The sequence below is a fragment of the Gadus chalcogrammus genome, chromosome 14, assembly GCF_026213295.1.
Source record: "Gadus chalcogrammus isolate NIFS_2021 chromosome 14, NIFS_Gcha_1.0, whole genome shotgun sequence".
NCBI classification, from domain to species: Eukaryota; Metazoa; Chordata; class Actinopteri; order Gadiformes; family Gadidae; genus Gadus; species Gadus chalcogrammus.
In genome coordinates, this window is record NC_079425.1 from 94,388 (window position 1) to 114,944 (window position 20,557).

Genomic DNA, 20,557 nt, shown 5'->3' on the forward strand with positions numbered 1-20,557 from the left:
ATGCAAGTGAAAACACAATTCCAGGTTCTCTAGTTGATCTTGCATGTGAGGGAGTGCCTCATGCCCCACTTTATACCCCCCCACCCCCCCACTGCCTTAACCTGAACGACCCCCCCCACCGCCTTAACCTGAACGACCCCCCCCCCCCCCCCACCGCCTTAACCTGAACGACCCCCCCCCCCCCTAAAACCTGAACACCCCCCTCGCCCTCCCTCCGCCTTAACAACCCCCTCGCCCTCCCCCCCCGGAGAGCGGGCCAGCCCCCCGTACAGTAAGGGCCCCCCAGCCCCCCCCCCCCCCCGGAGAGCGGGCCAGCCCCCCGTACAGTAAGCCCCCCCCCGCCCCCCGGAGAGCGGGCCAGCCCCCCGTACAGTAAGGGCCCCCCAGCCCCCCGTACAGTAAGGGCCCCCCAGCCCCCCCCCCGGAGAGCGGGCCAGCCCCCCGTACAGTAAGCCCCCCCCCGCCCCCCGGAGAGCGGGCCAGCCCCCCGTACAGTAAGGGCCCCCCAGCCCCCCGTACAGTAAGGACCTCAGGTTACGGGCGGCTCTGAGCTGCTCTCCTCCGATGGACCAACTCCACGCGGCCTCTGGATCTCCGATCTCCGAGACCACAACGGGATCCAAAATACTTTTTATAAGGAAGAAAAACACTTTGTACGAAAACTTCATATCAAGCCTTGTTTCTTAACTCCATAATGTCCTTTTGTTATTTATTATTACTCATCACTGTGTGTTTTGTGTGTGCGTGCGTGTTGTCACCTTCTTTCTTTCGAGTGTCCATGCAGTAGGTCTATTTTTGACTTGCAAGCACTTGAAACCGGTTCCTCTGTGTGATCATGGCCGATGGCTGGAGCTGTTCTTCATGTAAACGTTTGTAATGTCTGTCGCTGTGATTTATTTTTTTTGAAGGCATAACTGCACAATGCAAATCATGTTGCTGTTTTGTTTCCCTCCTTCCTTTGAGATTTCTCCTGAACTTGTAACAATGATGTACAGTCTGAATACTTATGAGCTATTTTTATCACAGTATTATTTATTGCTTACTTTCAATAAAATACTGAAACCTACTTTTCACTGACCACACAGTAAAACAAACTTGCTTTCTATTTGTAATGGTTGATTTCCAACCACCAATGCAACTATATGTTTTAAGTATTCATATCAATAGTTATCTATACTCTAATTCGAATATAATGAACTCAAAATAAGATTTGGTTCATTAATATGAAATGTACTCCTTGGGTAGGCTTTGTCTTAAAAAATAATCTTGCTATTGATTAATGATCAATGTATGGCCTGAAATTAGATTAGCTTCGTCCAGAGGTGATAACAAGATAACTCATGGGTGTAGAATCTGATCCTCATTAGGATCTGATCCTACACCCATGATGAGGATCAGATTCTCATGAGGATCTGATCCTGCATCCCCGAGGGACCCGATGCCTCCGTGAGGACCCGATGCCTCCGTGAGGACCCGATGCCTCCGTGAGGACCCGATGCCTCCGTGAGGACCCGATGCCTCGACGTCGTAAGGTGACGTCACCTGAAGCAGGAAGTGGGATGAAGCCGGAAGAGGATCCAGGAGCCACTCGTTAATTTTCCCGATCAGATCTCGTTGCGTCAACAGGGACTCGTCTTGGTTTAGTTGGTTTAGTTAGTAGGGTGTAATTATCGCTTCATCTCTTTGTTCGGTGAGTATCTCTCGGTTTATCTTATGTTTCTGTCATAAGGGAGAACACTGAGGCTGGCTAGCTGAAGGAGACAGCTAACCCTAACTACTAACCCTAACCAATCCTAACTACTATCCCTAGCTAAAGGAGACGGCTAACCACAAATCACAGCCAGGGTCAACATCCTAACCCTAACCCATCCTATCTAAAGGAGACAGCTAACCACCAACCAAATCAAAACAGGGTTAACATCTGAACCCTAACCAACCCTAACTAACTAGCCCTTAGCCTAACTATCCATCCTATCCCATCCACCTTCTCTATAAGGTGGACTCCTTCAGGTTATATATTCGTTAGTTAATGATCGTCTGGTGAAACCTGTTCATTATTGGAGATGTTTATTCATTACATCTTAACCCTAATTACTAACCCTAACCTATACTGGTTAACCAGTAAATGATGAGATGTTTTGCCTTTACATCTTAACCCTAACTAACCCTAATGGTGCTGTGAACTGTACATTATGAGATCTTTAGCCTTTACATCTTAACCCAATGAAACTACTAACCCTATGGTTTTAAACCAGTAAATTATGAGATGTTTAGTCTTAACATCTTAACCCTAACTGCTAACCCTAATCTATGGTGTTAAACCATTAACTAAATGTTGAATATTAAATGACACAATGTTGTTTAATATTATTATATTAACCTTTTGCTTGGCATTCATCATATCTTTGTTTGTTCCACATGTTAACACAAGAGATTTACCATCTTTTATCTACTATTTAGGGTAGGGTTAGATGGTTACCCTAACCATTTATATGGTCTACTACTTTAGGGTTAGATGGTTACCCTAACCCTTTATGTGGTCTACTACTTTAGGGTTAGATAGTTGCCCTAACCCTTTACAGTGTTTCCCCCAGTAAATGTCTCAGTCAAGGTGGTAAGCAGTCGGTGGTGTTGTTGGCGCGCCGCGCCGAAAAATTTTGGGGGTATTTTGCTCAAAGATGCCAGTACGCATGAATGAAATAAACGACTGTTTATTTCCATATAAATAAACAACAGTAGGTACAAATGTTGTGCAAACATGCAGACACTACAAAATAAAAATTAAATACAAATAATGGACAATACACTTAACTTTTGTATGCAAATTCAACTATTTACAGTTCCTTTTTTGGATCTTATTTGCGGCACAGCTGACAAGAGGCATCAGTGCATGCAATTCTGCGTGGCTGTGCAAAGAACAGTTCTAGCGCCCTGCTGTAATTGAACTTAGACACTGGTGGGCCATTGATGCTGATCTTCATGCAGGCTGTAAGACTCTTGCCCTGCAGTTTCGCAGGTCTGTCTTTATCTACACATAGAGTGAATGAAGTCAATGTTGTATATTTAATATTTTAAATTTTGAACTAAGATAGTGAGAAGATGATGGGCTTACCCTATTCATGGCAGAAAAATCTCGCTTTTTTTTTTTTTTTTTTATTTTTTCAGCTTTTTTTTTTTTTTTTTTTTTAATACATTGGTAGTCAAGGCGGGGCCCTAGTCTTGTTAAGGCGGCCGCCTTAACAAGACAGTGCTGGGGGAAACCCTGCTTTATGTGGTCTACTACTTTAGGGTTAGATAGTTACCTTCCCCCTAACCCTTTGGTGTTGGATGGTCCATCATGTATCATTCATTTGATCTTCTACCTCATCAATTTATCCTCATTTCTATTTGCACCCCCTACAATGACTGATCAATGCCACGATCATGGCATTGTGTATTAAACTGTGTATGACACTGTGCATTACATTGTGTGTAGCGCAGTGTGTAGTCCAGTGTGTAGAACAGTGTGCAGCACACTGTGTTTTGCAGAATTGGAACCAGCTGCTGCTTGTTCAGAATGTGTCCAGTCAGGATTCAGGAAAATCCTTAACTCTGGTGTTTGAGTTCTGTAACTGAAGACTCCAGATGTTCCTTCAGCCACTCTAAACAGTGGAGTTAGGGTTAGGGTTAACTAGCCCTAACGCTAACCCTAACTCTGGTGTTTGAGTTCTGTAACTGAAGACTCCAGATGTTCCTTCAGCCACTCTAAACAGTGGAGTTAGGGTTAGGGTTAACTAGCCCTAACGCTAACCCTAACTCTGGTGTTTGAGTTCTGTAACTGAAGACTCCAGATGTTCCTTCAGCCACTCTAAACAGTGGAGTTAGGGTTAGGGTTAACTAGCCCTAACGCTAACCCTAACTCTGGTGTTTGAGTTCTGTAACTGAAGACTCCAGATGTTCCTTCAGCCACTCTAAACAGTGGAGTTAGGGTTAGGGTTAACTAGCCCTAACGCTAACCCTAACTCTGGTGTTTGAGTTCTGTAACTGAAGACTCCAGATGTTCCTTCAGCCACTCTAAACAGTGGAGTTAGGGTTAGGGTTAACTAGCCCTAACGCTAACCCTAACTCTGGTGTTTGAGTTCTGTAACTGAAGACTCCAGATGTTCCTTCAGCCACTCTAAACAGTGGAGTTAGGGTTAGGGTTAACTAGCCCTAACGCTAACTCTAAACAGTGGAGTTAGGGTTAGGGTTAACTAGCCCTAACGCTAACCCTAACTCAGTGGAGTGCGTGCGCAGCCTGTGTGTGTTTGAAGGACGTCACAGACGATGTGGAAGGCCGCCGCGGGACAGTCTGTCAGCGCTGCTGTGGAGGACGGAGGTGACGACTGGGAGACAGACCCTGACTTTGAGGTAGCATCTAACCCCAACCCTATCTATGACTACACCAAGGTCCCAATCACCACGCCCCGCCATCTAACCCTTGATCAGCAGTCCCCTAGAGCCGGCCCCAATGGTCTCTGCCGTGGGCGCTGGTGGTTCAGTGTCTGAGTAAGTGGTCTCTCTCCAGAACGACGTGACGGAGAAGGAGCAGCGATGGGGAGCGAAGACGGTGGAGGGCTCGGGACACCAGGAGCACATCAAGTGAGGAGCTGAAGCTCAGCCTCCTACTGTATCTCTGCACCTCTTGTGTCTCCAGTGTTTTAAGCTGCTCTTCTCCCTGCAGCATCCACCAGCTGCGAGCCAACGTGTCCACAGAACACACGTCCATGAAGCAGAAGGAGCAGGACGACATGCCCAAAGCCTCTCATGGATACGGGGGCAAGTTCGGGGTTCAGCAGGACCGCATGGACAAGGTACCAGAGCGACACCCTGAACCTCTACACCCTAACCCCTAGCACCCTGACCCCTAGCAGCCTAACCCCTAGCACCCTAACCCCTAGCACCCTAACCCCTAGCACCCTAACCTCTAGCACCCTAACCTCTAGCACCCTAACCTCTAGCACCCTAACCCCTAGCACCCTAACCCCTAGCCCCCTAGCACCCTAACCCCTAGCACCCTAACCCCTAGCAGCCTAACCCCTAGCAGCCTAACCCCTAGCACCCTAACCCCTAGCACCCTAACCCCTACACTGCTGTCCCCTAGCACCCTAACCCCTAGCACCCTAACCCCTAGCACCCTAACCCCTAGCAACCTAACCCCTAGCCCCCTAGCACCCTGACCCCTAGCACCCTGACCCCTAGCACCCTGACCCCTAGCAGCCTAACCCCTAGCACCCTAACCCCTAGCACCCTAACCCCTAGCACCCTAACCCCTAGCACCCTAACCCCTAGCACCCTAACCCCTACACTGCTGTCCCCTAGCACCCTAACCCCTAGCACCCTAACCCCTAGCACCCTAACCTCTAGCACCCTAACCTCTAGCACCCTAACCCCTAGCACCCTAACCCCTAGCACCCTAACCCCTAGCACCCTAACCTCTAGCACCCTAACCTCTAGCACCCTAACCCCTAGCACCCTGACCCCTAGCACCCTGACCCCTAGCACCCTGACCCCTAGCACCCTGACCCCTAGCACCCTGACCCCTAGCAGCCTAACCCCTAGCACCCTAACCCCTAGCACCCTAACCCCTACACTGCTGTCCCCTAGCACCCTAACCCCTAGCACCCTAACCCCTAGCACCCTAACCCCTAGCACCTAACCCCTAGCACCCTAACCTCTAGCACCCTAACCCCTAGTACCCTAACCCCTAGCCCCCTAACCCCTAGCACCCTAACCCCTAGCACCCTAACCCCTAGCCCCTACACTGCCGTCCCCTAGCACCCTAACCCCTAGCACCCTAACCCCTAGCCCCCTAACCCCTAGCCCCCTAACCCCTAGCCCCCTAACCCCTAGCACCCTAGCCCCTAGCACCCTATCCCCTAGCACCCTATCCCCTAGCCCCCTAACCCCTAGCACCCTAACCCCTAGCCCCCTAACCCCTAGCACCCTAACCCCTAGCACCCTAGCCCCTAGCACCCTAGCCCCTAGCACCCTAACCCTTAGCACCCTAACCCTTAGCCCCCTAACCCCTAGCACCCTAACCCCTAGCACCCTAACCCCTAGCACCCTAACCCCTAGCACCCTAGCCCCTAGCACCCTAACCCCTAGCCCCCTAACCCCTAGCACCCTAACCCCTAGCCCCCTAACCCCTAGCACCCTAACCCCTAGCCCCCTAACCCCTAGCACCCTAACCTCTAGCACCCTAGCCCCTAGCACCCTAACCCTTAGCCCCCTAACCCCTAGCACCCTAACCCCTAGCACCCTAACCTAGGCCTAAACAGGTCTCTGGCTCCTCTACATGTTGGCCCTTTAGAACTGATTAAAGTGTAGTATCAAAAACTGATAAATTTATTTTGTGCATGTAGCAGCACAATGTCTTTAACTGCTGAACCAACTCCACACACCTGTAAATGAAGCCGTAAAAAAAAGATAAACTGTGTATTAAAAAAAAAAAATTAAGAAATTTAAAACTTACAGCCACACGGGCAAACCGAGATTGCGATTATGTCACGATTTATCGTGCAGGCCTACCCTAAACCTACACTGCTGTCCCCTAGTTAAGATTCAATGCCCCGATTCGCTGTAGGCCCAGATTAACTGTTCACAGCCCCAATGTTGGTATTCATACTAGATTGTCAGTCAGCACCAGTGTTTAATGTTTACAATTATACTGGGATATTTGTGCTAAACAATTATCTTTTAATATCATTGTTACTTTGTTCTGATTAGTATGAAGGAGTTCCCAGTGAGGGCCATCTGCCCACAATGTTTACTAGGTTATAATATTTAACAGCTGAGTCAGCACGACTAATCTATCACCAAACACAGACCGAAAATCCATCGCATCGTTGATCTTTGTGCCTTGAATACTCCTCTAGAATTGATTTTGGCTTACGGTTGGCTGACGAGCGTCAACCCAATCCTAAACTCATCAGTGTTCCTTTAACCCCGGCCCCACCCACACACCTCAGGGTTCAGCCCTAACCCTAACCCTATGAAGGGTTCAGCCCTAACCCTAACCCTATGAAGGGTTCAGCCCTAACCCTAACCCTATGAAGGGTTCAGCCCTAACCCTAACCCTATGAAGGGTTCAGCCCTAACCCTAACCCTATGAAGGGTTCAGCCCTAACCCTAACCCTATGAAGGGACCTGGATGCTCTACCCTGGGACTGCAGGCCTAGCTTTACCTGCAGGCAGGGCTGTACGCTTACTTTTTAAAATGGTAGCACTGGTGCTAGCAAGTGAAAAAATTCAGTAGCACAAAAATAATTTTGGTAGCACGTATACTACAGTCAAAAAAATAAAAATACTATATGAACAGAAAAGGACGTATATACAAAAGTAACACTATGAACAAATTTAACAAAAAGTAAAGTAAATTGACAATGAACATATTAAATAGTAAAGTGACTGTTGAATGTGTTCACCACATCAGCAGCCAGAAGTGGTGAACACATTCAACAAAATTAAGTAATTATTACAAATTTAACAAACACTTATTTATTAACCTCTGATGTCCTTTCCTCTACCTCGAGGCAATATTTACAAAACATAGACTTCTTGGATTGGTCGTAGTCCAGCCAATTGAATGTTTTTAACCACTGGGGGTTAAACCTGTACGTTTTCCAGTTGGCCGAGACCGAGTCATGGGTGGAGTCGGCTTCGGCCGAAGGTGCCGGTTCCGTGCTTGTGGTCGCCGAGTCAATCTCTTCCATACGTGGATTCTTTTTACAAGTTTCCATCTTTATTTGATGAAGAAGAACTTCCGAATACAGGGAAATATCTTTTCATTTTTCTGTTTTGCTTAAAAGGTGAATTTCCCGCGACGTTACAAGGCCTCTTCCTCAACGTGCGAATGTTCGGGAAATGTAGTTTTTTAGTAGTCGAGCGGAACTGGCGAGCCTATAACTCAAAATACATTTCCCAACATTCAACGCTCCCATCATGCTCCCACACACTCGCGCTTAGTGGTGCCATTGAAAGCCGTACAGAAAGACGTATTTCTTTTCGGCACGGGTCCTTCTCACCCTTTCGCACCGGTGCGAGTGGACTTGTATTTATCTTCGCACGCTAAATATTTCAATAGCAAATGCGATCAAAACTGTCGCACTGTACAGCCCTGCCTGCAGGCCTAGCTTTCATTGCAAACTCCTATTTTCCCGACCATAGGACCTGAGAATAGGAGTTTCCTGGTCCATTTTTGTTAAGACTCTAAACAAATTCCAACGTTGACATGTCTCGTCAACGGCTATCGTCCAGCAGCCCTGGAAGTCAGAGTGGGGGCTGGGGTCAGAGTGGGGCGTGGCTGTTGCTGTACCAGTACTCCTTCACCCCCTCCTCCACACCTCCTCCCTGGATGGGCGGGCCACTGTTGCCCCGTTGCCCCCCCCGGGCTGCAGTGCTCACTAGGGCTACTGTAGTGAGTCGGGTACCAGCACTCTGCATCTCCTGGTCAGGCTGAGTCTCTCACACCCTCCCACTCCGGACGCCTCTCCTCCCTGTGTCTTCAGCGCTGTGCTCTCTCTCCCTGACAGTCTGCCGTTGGCCATGACTACCAGAGCAAGCTGTCCACGCACTGCTCCCAGACCGACACCTCCAAGGGCTTTGGGGGCAAGTTCGGAGTGCAGGCCGACCGTGTGGACCAGGTAGGCCCTCTCTCCCCCCCGGAGGATAGGGTTAGGGTTAGAGCCTCTAGGGTAAGGGTTAGAGCCTCTAGGGCAGGGGTTGGAGCCTCTAGGGTTAGAGCCTCTAGGGTAAGGGTTAGAGCCTCTAGGGTTGGGGTTAGAGCCTCGAGGGTAGGGGTTAGAGCCTCTAGGGTAGGGGTTAGAGCCTCTAGGGCAGGGGTTAGAGCCTCTAGGGTTAGAGCCTCTAGGGTAAGGGTTAGAGCCTCTAGGGTTGGGTTAGAGCCTCGAGGGTAGGGGTTAGAGCCTCTAGGGTAGGGGTTAGAGCCTCTAGGGCAGGGGTTAGAGCCTCTAGGGTTAGAGCCTCTAGGGTAAGGGTTAGAGCCTCTAGGGTTGGGGTTAGAGCCTCTAGGGTAGGGGTTAGAGCCTCTAGGGTAAGGGTTAGAGCCTCTAGGGTAAGGGTTAGAGCCTCTAGGGTAAGGGTTAGAGCCTCTAGGGTAAGGGTTAGAGCCTCTAGGGTAGGGGTTAGAGCCTCTAGGGTAAGGGTTAGAGCCTCTAGGGTAAGGGTTAGAGCCTCTAGGGTAAGGGTTAGAGCCTCTAGGGTAAGGGTTAGAGCCTCTAGGGTAGGGGTTAGCCTCTAGGGTAGGGGTTAGAGCCTCTAGGGTAAGGGTTAGAGCCTCTAGGGTAAGGGTTAGAGCCTCTAGGGTAGGGGTTAGAGCCTCTAGGGCAAGGGTTAGAGCCTCTAGGGCAGGGGTTAGAGCCTCTAGGGTAGGGGTTAGAGCCTCTAGGGTAGGTGTTAGAGCCTCTAGGGTAGGGGTTAGAGCCTCTAGGGTAAGGGTTAGAGCCTCTAGGGTAGGGGTTAGAGCCTCTAGGGTAGGGGTTAGAGCCTCTAGGGCAGGGGTACTCAAGTAGAAATGATGAGGGGCCACACATTTTATTTTCAGTGACTCAAGGGGCCGGTCGGTATACGTGTGACTGAGGCCGATATATGCTCTGTTTTAGACGTAACGCGTAAGCACGTAAGATGCATAACCCCCCCTTAGCGCGGTAAAATATCCCCCCTTACGTGCTTAAGTGCGTCGGCCAAAATTCCTGACTATGCGACTAAAACACTACGGCCCTACGCAGCTCGCAAAGACTGTGATTGGCCAGCTAACCACATCCTTTCAGGAGTCTCACATTTCCGGTTTTACAGCATAATAGCGCCATTTTTAAAAGGCTGTGACAAAAGCAAATGAAGAATTTTGAAGAAGGAGAAGAAGAAAACACAAGAACGAATTATGATAATTATAAATATAAACAAGCCAGCGATTTCCACTTCCACGCCCACAGATTCGTTCGTTGCTCCCCCTACTGTTCTGGCGGAGAATCCCCTTGCAACACGCGCAATCCTTAAGGAACCTTAAAGGAACCGTAAATCAAAACTTGTCTAAAACAAGTCCCTTGTGTAAATTACGTGCTTACGTCTCTGTGTCTAAAACGACCCTAAATCGGCCTTGACTGCTGAGATGTACTGTCTGCCTCGAGTTTGGGAGGGCTGGAGCGGTCTGTGGGCTGGAGTGCTATCTGTTTATCGTTGCAACCCCCAGCCTCGTATTGAGATTGCGGCGTGCGGTTTCAAAATAAGAGCGCCCAGCACGATTTTTTATTTTTTTTATTTTTTTTTAATAATTAAAACAACTTTTCAAAACAGCTCGAGGGCCATTAATAGACACCCCGTGGGCCACAAAAGGCCCGCGGGCCGCTACTTGAGTATGGCTGCTCTAGGGTAGGGGTTAGAGCCTCTAGGGTAGGGGTTAGAGCCTCTAGGGTAAGGGTTAGGGTTAGGCCCTCTAGGGCTAGGGTTAGAGCCTCTTCTCTCCTACAGAGGGATACGGCCTCAGCGTTAGGTGATCAGGTGTTGGAGAGGTGTGTAATGGTAGAGCATCTGTCTGACACTTGTTTTGTTGGGCCCTGTGTAAACCCACACCCGAAAGCACCGATGGGAAATGTTTGAGAAATGAGTCAGTTCCAAGCAGTTCTGAAGGGCAGACACACACCTAACACATATTCATGACATGGGATCTGAAAGCTTTACAGGAACCTCTACCATATCCATAACCCTATCACACAAGACATTTGAGTGAACATTGGCCCGTGTCTGTTCTGATGGAGGTCTGTTATTCCGATTATTCACATGGGCTGAATCTTTGGCTCCAATAGCTGCACATATAACGGAGCTATGGATGGTATCGCTATAATGATAGCACTATAATGATAGCACTATAATGTACATAAATCTATTATTCAGCTGTGTGTGTGTGTGTGTGTGTGTGTGTGTGTGTGTGTGTGTGTGTGTGTGTGTGTGTGTGTGTGTGTGTGTGTGTGTGTGTGTGTGTGTGTGTGTGTGTGTGTGTGTGTGTGTGTGTGTGTGTGTGTTCTCCTTCCAGTCAGCTGTCGGGTTTGAGTACGCCGGAAAGACGGAGAAGCACGCATCTCAGAAAGGTTTTCTTAAACACATTAAACGAGCTGTGCTGCACATTTTGTAACCCTAACACTGCAGGGTTGGGCTGTAGCAACTAACACCCCAGGCTGTAGTAGGACCAGGCTGTACTAGGACCAGGATGTAGCTACAGTGTTTCCCACAGACCAAGGACCAATGTGTGGTTCGCAGGGGGGGGGGCGGCGGCGCGACACGGCGATGCGGCCGTCAGTGAGTGTGCATGTAACTCCGCGTTTACATGCGGACACATCTGATTCGCATAGATGTGGAAGAACAGCTCAATCTGAATAGAAAAGTATCATATATATATATATACGCCTCAATCGGTTCGGAATACAATTCTATGCGGAATACAATAGGTGGTGTAGTCCGCTATAAATACTTATTCAGATTAGTTTGGGGTTTAACTTGGAGCAGCTGCAGTAGTTCGCAATTGGTCCACTCCGTCTGTACTTTAATGCACACCGAACTTTACCACTGTCAAGGAAATTGGATTTATTGCCTGATTCACGTCTTTGTTATTATCACTCCGTTGTAGTTTCAGTAGTCCGGTAACTTATCAACACCAGCGTGTCCGGTTGCTAAGCGACGGGGTAACATCGGTGGGTTAATGTGTTAGCATCGGTGTGTGTGTGTGTGTGTGTGTGTGTGTGTGTGTGTGTGTGTGTGTGTGACAGGGAGAACGAGTGCTATGCAGAGATGAATGGACGGAACGATTTTTAGATTTCCCAATCGCGTTATTAAAAAAAAAAAAAAAAAAAAAAAATCAATTTGTGGTGCTCGATGTTGATTCTGTGGCGCCGCGCCACACAATGGTCTATGTATGGGAAACACTGAGCTACTAACACCCCAGGCTGTAGTAGGACCAGGCTGTAGTAGGACCCGGCTGTAGTAGGACCCGGCTGTAGTAGGACCAGGCTGTAGTAGGACCAGGCTGTAGTAGGACCAGGCTGTAGTAGGACCAGGCTGTAGTAGGACCAGGCTGTAGTAGGACCAGGCTGTAGTAGGACCAGGCTGTAGTAGGACCAGGCTGTAGCTACTAACACCCCAGGCTGTAGTAGGACCAGGCTGTAGTAGGACCAGGCTGTAGCTACTAACACCCCAGGCTGTAGTAGGACCAGGCTGTAGTAGGAACAGGCTGTAGCTACTAACACCCCAGGCTGTAGTAGGACCAGGCTGTAGTAGGACCAGGCTGTAGTAGGACCAGGCTGTAGTAGGACCAGGCTGTAGCTACTAACACCCCAGGCTGTAGTAGGACCAGGGGTTACGTTTTGGGGTTAGGGTCGAAACATCAAGAGCCATGAATCTGAATGTCATGGCCGTGTATTAAACCGGCCAGACGCTTCGTCGTGTCTATGACTACTCCACGGGGTTAGGGGGTAAACCTGACCTTTGACCCCTGTGTCTGTAGACTACTCCACGGGGTTAGGGGGTAAACCTGACCTTTTACCCCTGTCTGTAGACTACTCCACAGGGTTAGGGGGTAAACCTGACCTTTGACCCTTGTCTGTAGACTACTCCACGGGGTTAGGGGGTAAACCTGACCTTTGACCCCTGTGTCTGTAGACTACTCCACAGGGTTAGTGGGTAAACCTGACCTTTTACCCCTGTCTGTAGACTACGGGGTTAGGGGGTAAACCTGACCTTTGACCCCTGTCTGTAGACTACTCTACGGGATTAGGGGGTAAGCCTGACCTTTGACCCCTGTCCTTTGAACCCTGTCCTTTGACCCCTCTCTGCAGACTACTCAGCGGGGTTCGGGGGTCGCTACGGGGTGCAGGCAGACCGCGTGGACCAGAGCGCTCTTGGCTTCGACTACCAGAGCAAGACGGAGAAACACGAGTCCCAGAAAGGTCAGCAGACAGACAGGAAGGCAACAGGCAGGCAGACAGACGGGCAGAGGGGCAGACAGAGGGGCACACATGGAGAGGCAGACAAAAACCATCCTATTTCAAAGAATGGTTGAATAGTTTTAATGTTTCAGCTTTGAATGTTTTATCCATGGGGAACATTTTGATCACGCGTCTATTGGGTAACTAAATATAGACGCGTGATTGATTAATCTCATCTTTAGTTCACTGCATTGGAACCGCTGTAATCAGCAGTGTGAACATCTGATAAATATTGACCAAACTATGTGAAGGAAAAGTAGTAGTAGGTAGGATTGAGCACAAACAATACCATATATATATATATATATATATATATATATCTATATTTAATTCACCGTGGTGAGCCACCCCTACCCTCACCCACGCTCTCCAACGTGCCCCCGCACGTTGGAGAGCGTGGGTGAGGGTAGGGGTGGCTCACCGTGGTGAGCCACCCCTACCCTCTCCCACGCACTGCAACGTGCCCCCGCACGTTCCTTCTCCAGTCGTGTTCGTATTCCTCACTTCACTCCTCTGTTGTTCTTTCCTGTTCGGGCATGTGGAGATGGTTCCTGAATACCTCGAGCCGACCATTCATCTTTCTTCTTAGCGTTTCTTAAGTATTCCCTGTGGTGGTTGTCTAGAGTTCTGCTGTTTCAGTGTAGATGTTAAGGCCTGCAGTCCTCCCATCTGCTCCTTTCAGATATCTTCAGGAATGTATCAGGCTATGTTCAGTTCTCACCCCTAACCCTTACCCTTTCCCGTTTACCGGTTCACTCCTAGATTACGCCAAAGGCTTCGGTGGCAAGTACGGAGTAGAGGCCGACAAGGTGGACAAGAGTGCCATGGGCTTTGAGTACCAGGGCAAGACTGAGAAACACGAGTCACAGAAAGGTTTGTTCTGCTACCGCCAGCTTAACCATACTGTTTACTGGGCTAAGAGTAGCACTCATTGTGTCTTTCAGAAAAACTTATTTTGCATCTATACCATATAATTAAAACCATTCAAAATGGAGCCAAAGCAGGTTGTCCAATTGGAGAGCCTCCTCTAGTCGGTGGACCAATAGGAGAGGCTCCTCCTCTAGTCGGTGGACCAATAGGAGAGGCTCCTCCTCTAGTCGGTGGACCAATAGGAGAGGCTCCTCCTCTAGTGGGTGGACCAATAGGAGAGCCTCCTCCTCTAGTGGGTGGACCATTAGGAGAGCCTCCTCCTCTAGTGGGTGGACCAATAGGAGATGCTCCTCCTCTAGTCGGTGGACTAATAGGAGAGGCTCCTCCTCTAGTCGGTGGACCAATAGGAGAGCCTCCTCCTCTAGTCGGTGGACCAATAAGAGAGGCTCCTCCTCTAGTCGGTGGACCAATAAGAGAGGCTCCTCCTCCAGTCGGTGGACCATTAGGAGAGGCTCCTCCTCCAGTCGGTGGACCAATAGGAGAGGCTTCTCCTCCAGTCGGTGGACCAATAGGAGAGGCTTCTCCTCCAGTCGGTGGACCAATAGGAGAGGCTCCTCCTCCAGTCGGTGGACCAATAGGAGAGGCTCCTCCTCCAGTCGGTGGACCAATAGGAGAGGCTCCTCCTCCAGTCGGTGGACCAATAGGAGAGGCTCCTCCTCCAGTCGGTGGACCAATAGGAGGGGCTCCTCCTCTAGTGGGAGTCCTTAGTTCTCCCAAAGCAGTCCAGGGCCCGCAGGAGCAGGGAGGAGGTTTAGGAGGTGGAGGCTGATCAGGATGCCCCAGTCCGATGCCCCGGTCCGATGCCCCGGTCCGATGCCCCGGTCAGATGCCCCGGTCAGATGCCCCAGTCCGAGGCCTCAGTCAGATGCCCCAGTCAGAGGCCCCAGTCAGAGGCCCCAGTCCGATGCCCCAGTCAGATGGAATGATTGAACGATGTTTAATCTCAGATTACACCAAGGGCTTCGGGGGCAAGTTCGGCGTGCAGACGGACCGCCAGGACAAGTCAGCGTTGGGCTGGGACCACCAGGAGAAGCTGCAGCTCCACGAGTCCCAGAAAGGTACTCGGGGAGGGGGGGGGCACAGTGTCACTCCCAGCGTCTACATGGGCACCGCCCCAGCATGAGACACACTGTGGGGGTGTGTTGGGGGGGGGGGGTGGGGGGGGGGGGGGGGTGGGGGTGTGTTTGTGAGATGATTACAATGAGGTCTGGGTCAAGCAATTATTTTTAAAACGATTAATCTAACGATTCATTTTTTCATTCCGATTCGATTATCTCCCCATTAATTGACTAATAGCAATTTATACATGTTGATTTACATATCTGAATGAAAAAAATATGAATTCCTTAACATTTCAATACATGTTTATTGCCTTTAAATTCCATAATAAAAGTGCAAAGTAATGCATTCTTAGAATTCTACAGTGCTCGGTCATCTGCAGCTGCTACCGGGTGGCGCCTCTTCAGGTGCTGGTGCATTGCCGTGGTGCTAGAATGGAAAGTCATCTCCATTTTGCAAAGACGACATATCAAGGAATCGTTATCTTTTACATTAAAGAATTCCCATACTTCAGAGGAACGAGTGCGTGGCGCCTTGCACTTATGAAAGTCTGAGGAGCCACTTGCGTTTCTACTACGCTCCGGCGCCGCCCATCTTTGTTTTGGGTTTTTCGAATCGACGCACATTTTTCAAGTCGACGTAATTTATGCCTCGACCTCATCGATTACGTCGACGCGTTGTCCCAGCCTTAATTACAATGTGTCTCACAGGCAAATCCTTGCTCCAAAGAAAGCACTTTATTCAGCGGTTTCACTTCTCTCTCTCCTCCCTGATGTGGTCTCTTTAAAGCCAACAACTTCCTCTATTCTGCACCGCATGTGTGTGTGAGATGCTGAAAGGGGAAGTGAGACCCTTTCTCAACAGTCACCATGTTGAACGGGAGTCATCTCTTCAAGAGGAGAGCGGTTTCCAGAGAAGTGTTTTTAAAAAAACGATTTTTTGATTCTACATTATTCTTTATTTGAGCGTTGATGCCGGAGTTCAGACCGTAGAGAGAGTAGAGAGTGATTATTTCGGTTTTAAGGTTCAGATGATTAACAAGCAAATGTTTTTAAAATAGCTGTGTTCAGAGTCGGTTCTAACCTCGTCTAAGAGAAACACAACATTCCTCCTGTGAAGATTGAACTTCATCCTCCAGCCTCTAACTGTTAATGTTTTGGTTAGAGTTAGGGCTAGGGCTAGGTTATTCTGCTGGAGCTAGGGTTAGGGTAAGAGCTAGGGTTATGGTTAGGGTTAGAGCTAGGCTTAAGGTCTTCTGTTGGAGCGAGGGCTGGGGTTTGAGCTAGGGTTATGGTTAGGGTTAGAGCTAGGCTTAAGGTCTTCTGCTGGAGCTAGGGCTGGGGTTTGAGCGAGGGTTATGGTTAGAGCTATAGGCTTAGGGTCTTCTGCTGGAGCTAGGGCTGGGGTTTGAGCGAGGGTTATGGTTAGAGCTATAGGCTTAAGGTCTTCTGTTGGAGCTAGGGCTGGGGTTTGAGCGAGGGTTATGGTTAGAGCTATAGGCTTAGGGTCTTCTGCTGGAGCTAGGGCTGGGGTTTGAGCGAGGGTTATGGTTAGAGCTATAGGCTTAGGGTCTTCTGCTGGAGCTAGGGCTGGGGTTTGAGCGAGGGTTATGGTTAGAGCAATAGGCTCAGGGTCTTCTGCCGGAGCTATGGTCTGAGCGTAAAGACGTCCGCTGCAAAGGGGGAGGCCTCGTGTTGACAGGCTTTTATTGTGAAAATACAAAACATACATTCTTGGTGATTGATGTTCTTGTGGTTCCAGATTATTCCAAAGGATTCGGAGGGAAGTTTGGTGTCCAGCAGGACAGAATGGATAAGGTAGTGTGTGTGTGTGTGTGTGTGTGTGTGTGTGTGTGTGTGTGTGTGTGTGTGTGTGTGTGTGTGTGTGTGTGTGTGTGTGTGTGTGTGTGTGTGTGTGTGTGTGTGTGTGTGTGTGTGTGTCTAAACCTCCCGTTTTTCTGTTGCTCTGCAGAGTGCAGGAACCTTTGAGGACATCGACCGGCCGAGCTCTGCCTATCAGAAGACCAAGGCCACGGAGGCTGGTGGGTTGGACTAGTACTGCCTGGCCTCTCATCCCATCATAGGTTTGACTAGTACTGCCTGATCACTAGTACTCCCCCCTCCTCCTAACCCTCCCCCTCTCCCCCCCCCCCCCCCCCCCCCCCCCCCCAGCGGGCAGCGGCACGGGCAACATCAAAGCTCGCTTCGAGAACATCGCCAAGCAGAACGAGGAAGAGGACCGGAGGAGGGCGTACGAGGAGCGCGGACGGCGCCAGGCCAAGGAGAAGCTGGAGCTGGAGGTGGGCCGCAGGAAGCAGGAGCTGGAGGAGGAGGAGGCCTGCAGGAAGCAGGAGCAGGAGGAGGCCTGCAGGAAGCAGGAGCAGGAGGAGGAGGCCTGCAGGAAGCAGGAGCAGGAGGAGGCGGCCCGTGTCCCGGAGCCCGCCCCCGTGCGCGTCCCTAGCCCCGCCCCTCCGGCCCAGCCCGCGTATCAGGTGAGAAGAGAACGACTTCATTAAGAATATAAAGTCTTTATTAATTTAGCGTCGTTCAGTACGAGGTCAGGTGTCTGTCTGTCTGTCTGTCTGTCTGTCTGTCTGTCTGTCTGTCTGTCTGTCTGTCTGTCTGTCTGTCTGTCTGTCTGTCTGTCTGTCTGTCTGTCTGTCTGTCTGTCTGTCTGTCTGTCTGTCTGTCTGTCTGTCTGTCTGTCTGTCTGTCTGTCTGTCTGTCTGTCTGTCTGTCTGTCTGTCTGTCTGTCTGTCTGTCTGTCTGTCTGTCTGTCTGTCTGTCTGTCTGTCTGTCTGTCTGTCTGTCTGTCTGTCTGTCTGTCTGTCTGTCTGTCTGTCTGTCTGTCTGTCTGTCTGTCTGTCTGTCTGTCTGTCTGTCTGTCTGTCTGTCTGTCTGTCTGTCTGTCTGTCTGTCTGTCTGTCTGTCTGTCTGTCTGTCTGTCTGTCTGTCTGTCTGTCTGTCTGTCTGTCTGTCTGTCTGTCTGTCTGTCTGTCTGTCTGTCTGTCTGTCTGTCTGTCTGTCTGTCTGTCTGTCTGTCTGTCTGTCTGTCTGTCTGTCTGTCTGTCTGTCTGTCTGTCTGTCTGTCTGTCTGTCTGTCTGTCTGTCTGTCTGTCTGTCTGTCTGTCTGTCTGTCTGTCTGTCTGTCTGTCTGTCTGTCTGTCTGTCTGTCTGTCTGTCTGTCTGTCTGTCTGTCTGTCTGTCTGTCTGTCTGTCTGTCTGTCTGTCTGTCTGTCTGTCTGTCTGTCTGTCTGTCTGTCTGTCTGTCTGTCTGTCTGTCTGTCTGTCTGTCTGTCTGTCTGTCTGTCTGTCTGTCTGTCTGTCTGTCTGTCTGTCTGTCTGTCTGTCTGTCTGTCTGTCTGTCTGTCTGTCTGTCTGTCTGTCTGTCTGTCTGTCTGTCTGTCTGTCTGTCTGTCTGTCTGTCTGTCTGTCTGTCTGTCTGTCTGTCTGTCTGTCTGTCTGTCTGTCTGTCTGTCTGTCTGTCTGTCTGTCTGTCTGTCTGTCTGTCTGTCTGTCTGTCTGTCTGTCTGTCTGTCTGTCTGTCTGTCTGTCTGTCTGTCTGTCTGTCTGTCTGTCTGTCTGTCTGTCTGTCTGTCTGTCTGTCTGTCTGTCTGTCTGTCTGTCTGTCTGTCTGTCTGTCTGTCTGTCTGTCTGTCTGTCTGTCTGTCTGTCTGTCTGTCTGTCTGTCCCCCCCCCCCTCCCTGAGGAGGTGACGCCCCCTCCCTGAGGAGGTGACGCCCCCTCCCTGAGGAGGTGACGCCCCCTCCCTGAGGAGGTGACGCCCCCTCCCTGAGCAGCAGACCCTTCCTCCACCTCAGTGTCTCCTTGTAGCTCCTCATTGTGACTCTGGCTCCCCCCTGTGGTTGTGCTAGAACGCTGTGGTGAAGGAGGAGCTGGAGGCTCCGCCCACCACGTCCGGCGGCCAACCAGAGGAGGACCTGTACCAGAACGTGGAGGCGGAGCCTGGAGGTGAGCCTCCAGAGGATTCTGTGTGTGTGTTATGCCGCGTTTCCACGGTACGGTTCGGTTCGCAAAGGTGCGGCACGGATTGCGTTTCAACCGCCAAAAGTGGCCGTGACCCGGACTGAGCCGTACTCGTTTTGCCCTCGTCTTCAGTACTCCTCCGTTGGGGTACCGAGATGCCTGAAAGGGTGCCGGAAAATTCGAGCTACACACCCCATACGTTGATTGGTCGACAGAACCGTCACTTCCGGGCGACGTGGGGATAAAAACAAACGAACAGTAGCCTCATGTCGCGTAAAACGCTTGCTTGGGCGAACAAGGAGGTGGAGACGTTCCTCTGCATTCTCGGGGAGGAAGACGTTGTTTACGATGTTTACGTAGCTGCCGTGGCGATCGACATCCGGCCTACCATAAAGGGTTCTGTCGGCGGTGGAAACGCCACGTCGGAACTGAGCTGGGCTACACCGCCCCCTCCCTGATGCACATCGAACCGCCTGCAGTGGGAACGCAGCATTAGTGTTGTGTATCAGAGCTCATACAGGTGTGTGTTAGTGTTCTGTATCAGAGCTCGTACAGGTGTGTGTGTGTGTGTGTGTGTGTGTGTGTGTGTGTGTGTGTGTGTGTGTGTTAGTGTTGTGTATCAGAGCTGTGTGTGTGTGTGTGTTGTGTATCAGAGCTATGTGTGTGTGTTCCAGACGTTGCCCCGGGCGATGGCGGTGAGGACCAAGGGGTGACGGCCGTGGCGCTCTACGACTACCAAGCAGGTGAGGTGGGGCTTCTATGGGGGAGGGGCTATCCCTGTGGGAGGGGCTATCCCCGTGGGCGTGTCGCGTGTTCACCGCCTGTTCCCATGGCAGCCGGTGAGGACGAGATCTCCTTCGACCCCGACGACATCATCACCAACATCGAGATGATCGACGAGGGCTGGTGGCGCGGCGTGTGTGGGGGGGCCTACGGCCTCTTCCCCGCCAACTACGTGGAGGTCCGCCCCTGAGGAGGCCCCGCCCCCAACCCCGACCCCCCCTCACATCCACCCCACGGAGGACGGAGACCACGACCCCCCCGACCCCCCCCTCACATCCACCCCACGGAGGACGGAGACCACGACCCCCCCGACCCCCCCTCACATCCACCCCACGGAGGACGGAGACCACGACCCCCCCGACCCCCCCTCACATCCACCCCACGGAGGACGGAGACCACGACCCCCCCGACCCCCCCTCACATCCACCCCACGGAGGACGGAGACCACGACCCCCCCGACCCCCCCTCACATCCACCCCACGGAGGACGGAGACCACGACCCCCCCGACCCCCCCCTCACATCCACCCCACGGAGGACGGAGACGCTGACCCCCCCGACCCCCCCTCACATTCACCCCACGGAGGACGGAGACCACGACCCCCCCGACCCTCTCAGCCCGCCCCCCCCCCCCGACCCTCTCAGACCCCCCGTCCCCCCTCACATCCACACCACGGAGGACGGAGACGCTGACCCCCCCGACCCTCTCAGCCCCCCCGTCCCCCCTCCGGCCCCCCCCGACCCTCTCAGCCCCCCCCCCCCCCTCCGGCCCCCCCCCCGTCCCTCTC

The 20,557-nt window shown here is 51.2% G+C and overlaps 1 protein-coding gene across 2 annotated transcripts; it reads left to right on the top strand.

Moving 5' to 3' along the window:
* The first annotated feature begins 500 nt into the window (after positions 1-500).
* LOC130403675 (src substrate cortactin-like) lies at positions 501-19,979 on the top strand. 2 transcript variants are annotated; one of them, XM_056608092.1, is made up of 15 exons: positions 501-1,690; positions 4,276-4,389; positions 4,547-4,620; positions 4,703-4,832; positions 8,553-8,663; positions 11,069-11,123; positions 12,864-12,974; positions 13,776-13,886; positions 14,891-15,001; positions 16,764-16,819; positions 16,974-17,043; positions 17,174-17,493; positions 18,877-18,973; positions 19,663-19,731; positions 19,825-19,979. In XM_056608092.1, exons 2-15 carry the CDS (start codon positions 4,306-4,308, stop codon positions 19,959-19,961), a joined length of 1,536 nt encoding a protein of 511 aa, XP_056464067.1. In that variant the 5' UTR covers positions 501-1,690; positions 4,276-4,305; the 3' UTR covers positions 19,962-19,979. The 2 variants fall into 2 exon arrangements, with proteins under 2 accessions (XP_056464067.1, XP_056464068.1); XM_056608093.1 differs by lacking the exon at positions 14,891-15,001.
* Positions 19,980-20,557: the final 578 nt, after the last annotated feature.

Excerpts from the sequence above, each read along its gene's own strand:
- LOC130403675 (XM_056608092.1), top strand. The coding sequence starts at position 4,306 with ATGTGGAAGGCCGCCGCGGGACAGTCTGTCAGCGCTGCTGTGGAGGAC. Across the intron at positions 13,887-14,890 it reads GAAACACGAGTCACAGAAAG|ATTACACCAAGGGCTTCGGG; the intron begins GTTTGTTCTGCT and ends GTTTAATCTCAG. Across the intron at positions 16,820-16,973 it reads AGCAGGACAGAATGGATAAG|AGTGCAGGAACCTTTGAGGA; the intron begins GTAGTGTGTGTG and ends GTTGCTCTGCAG.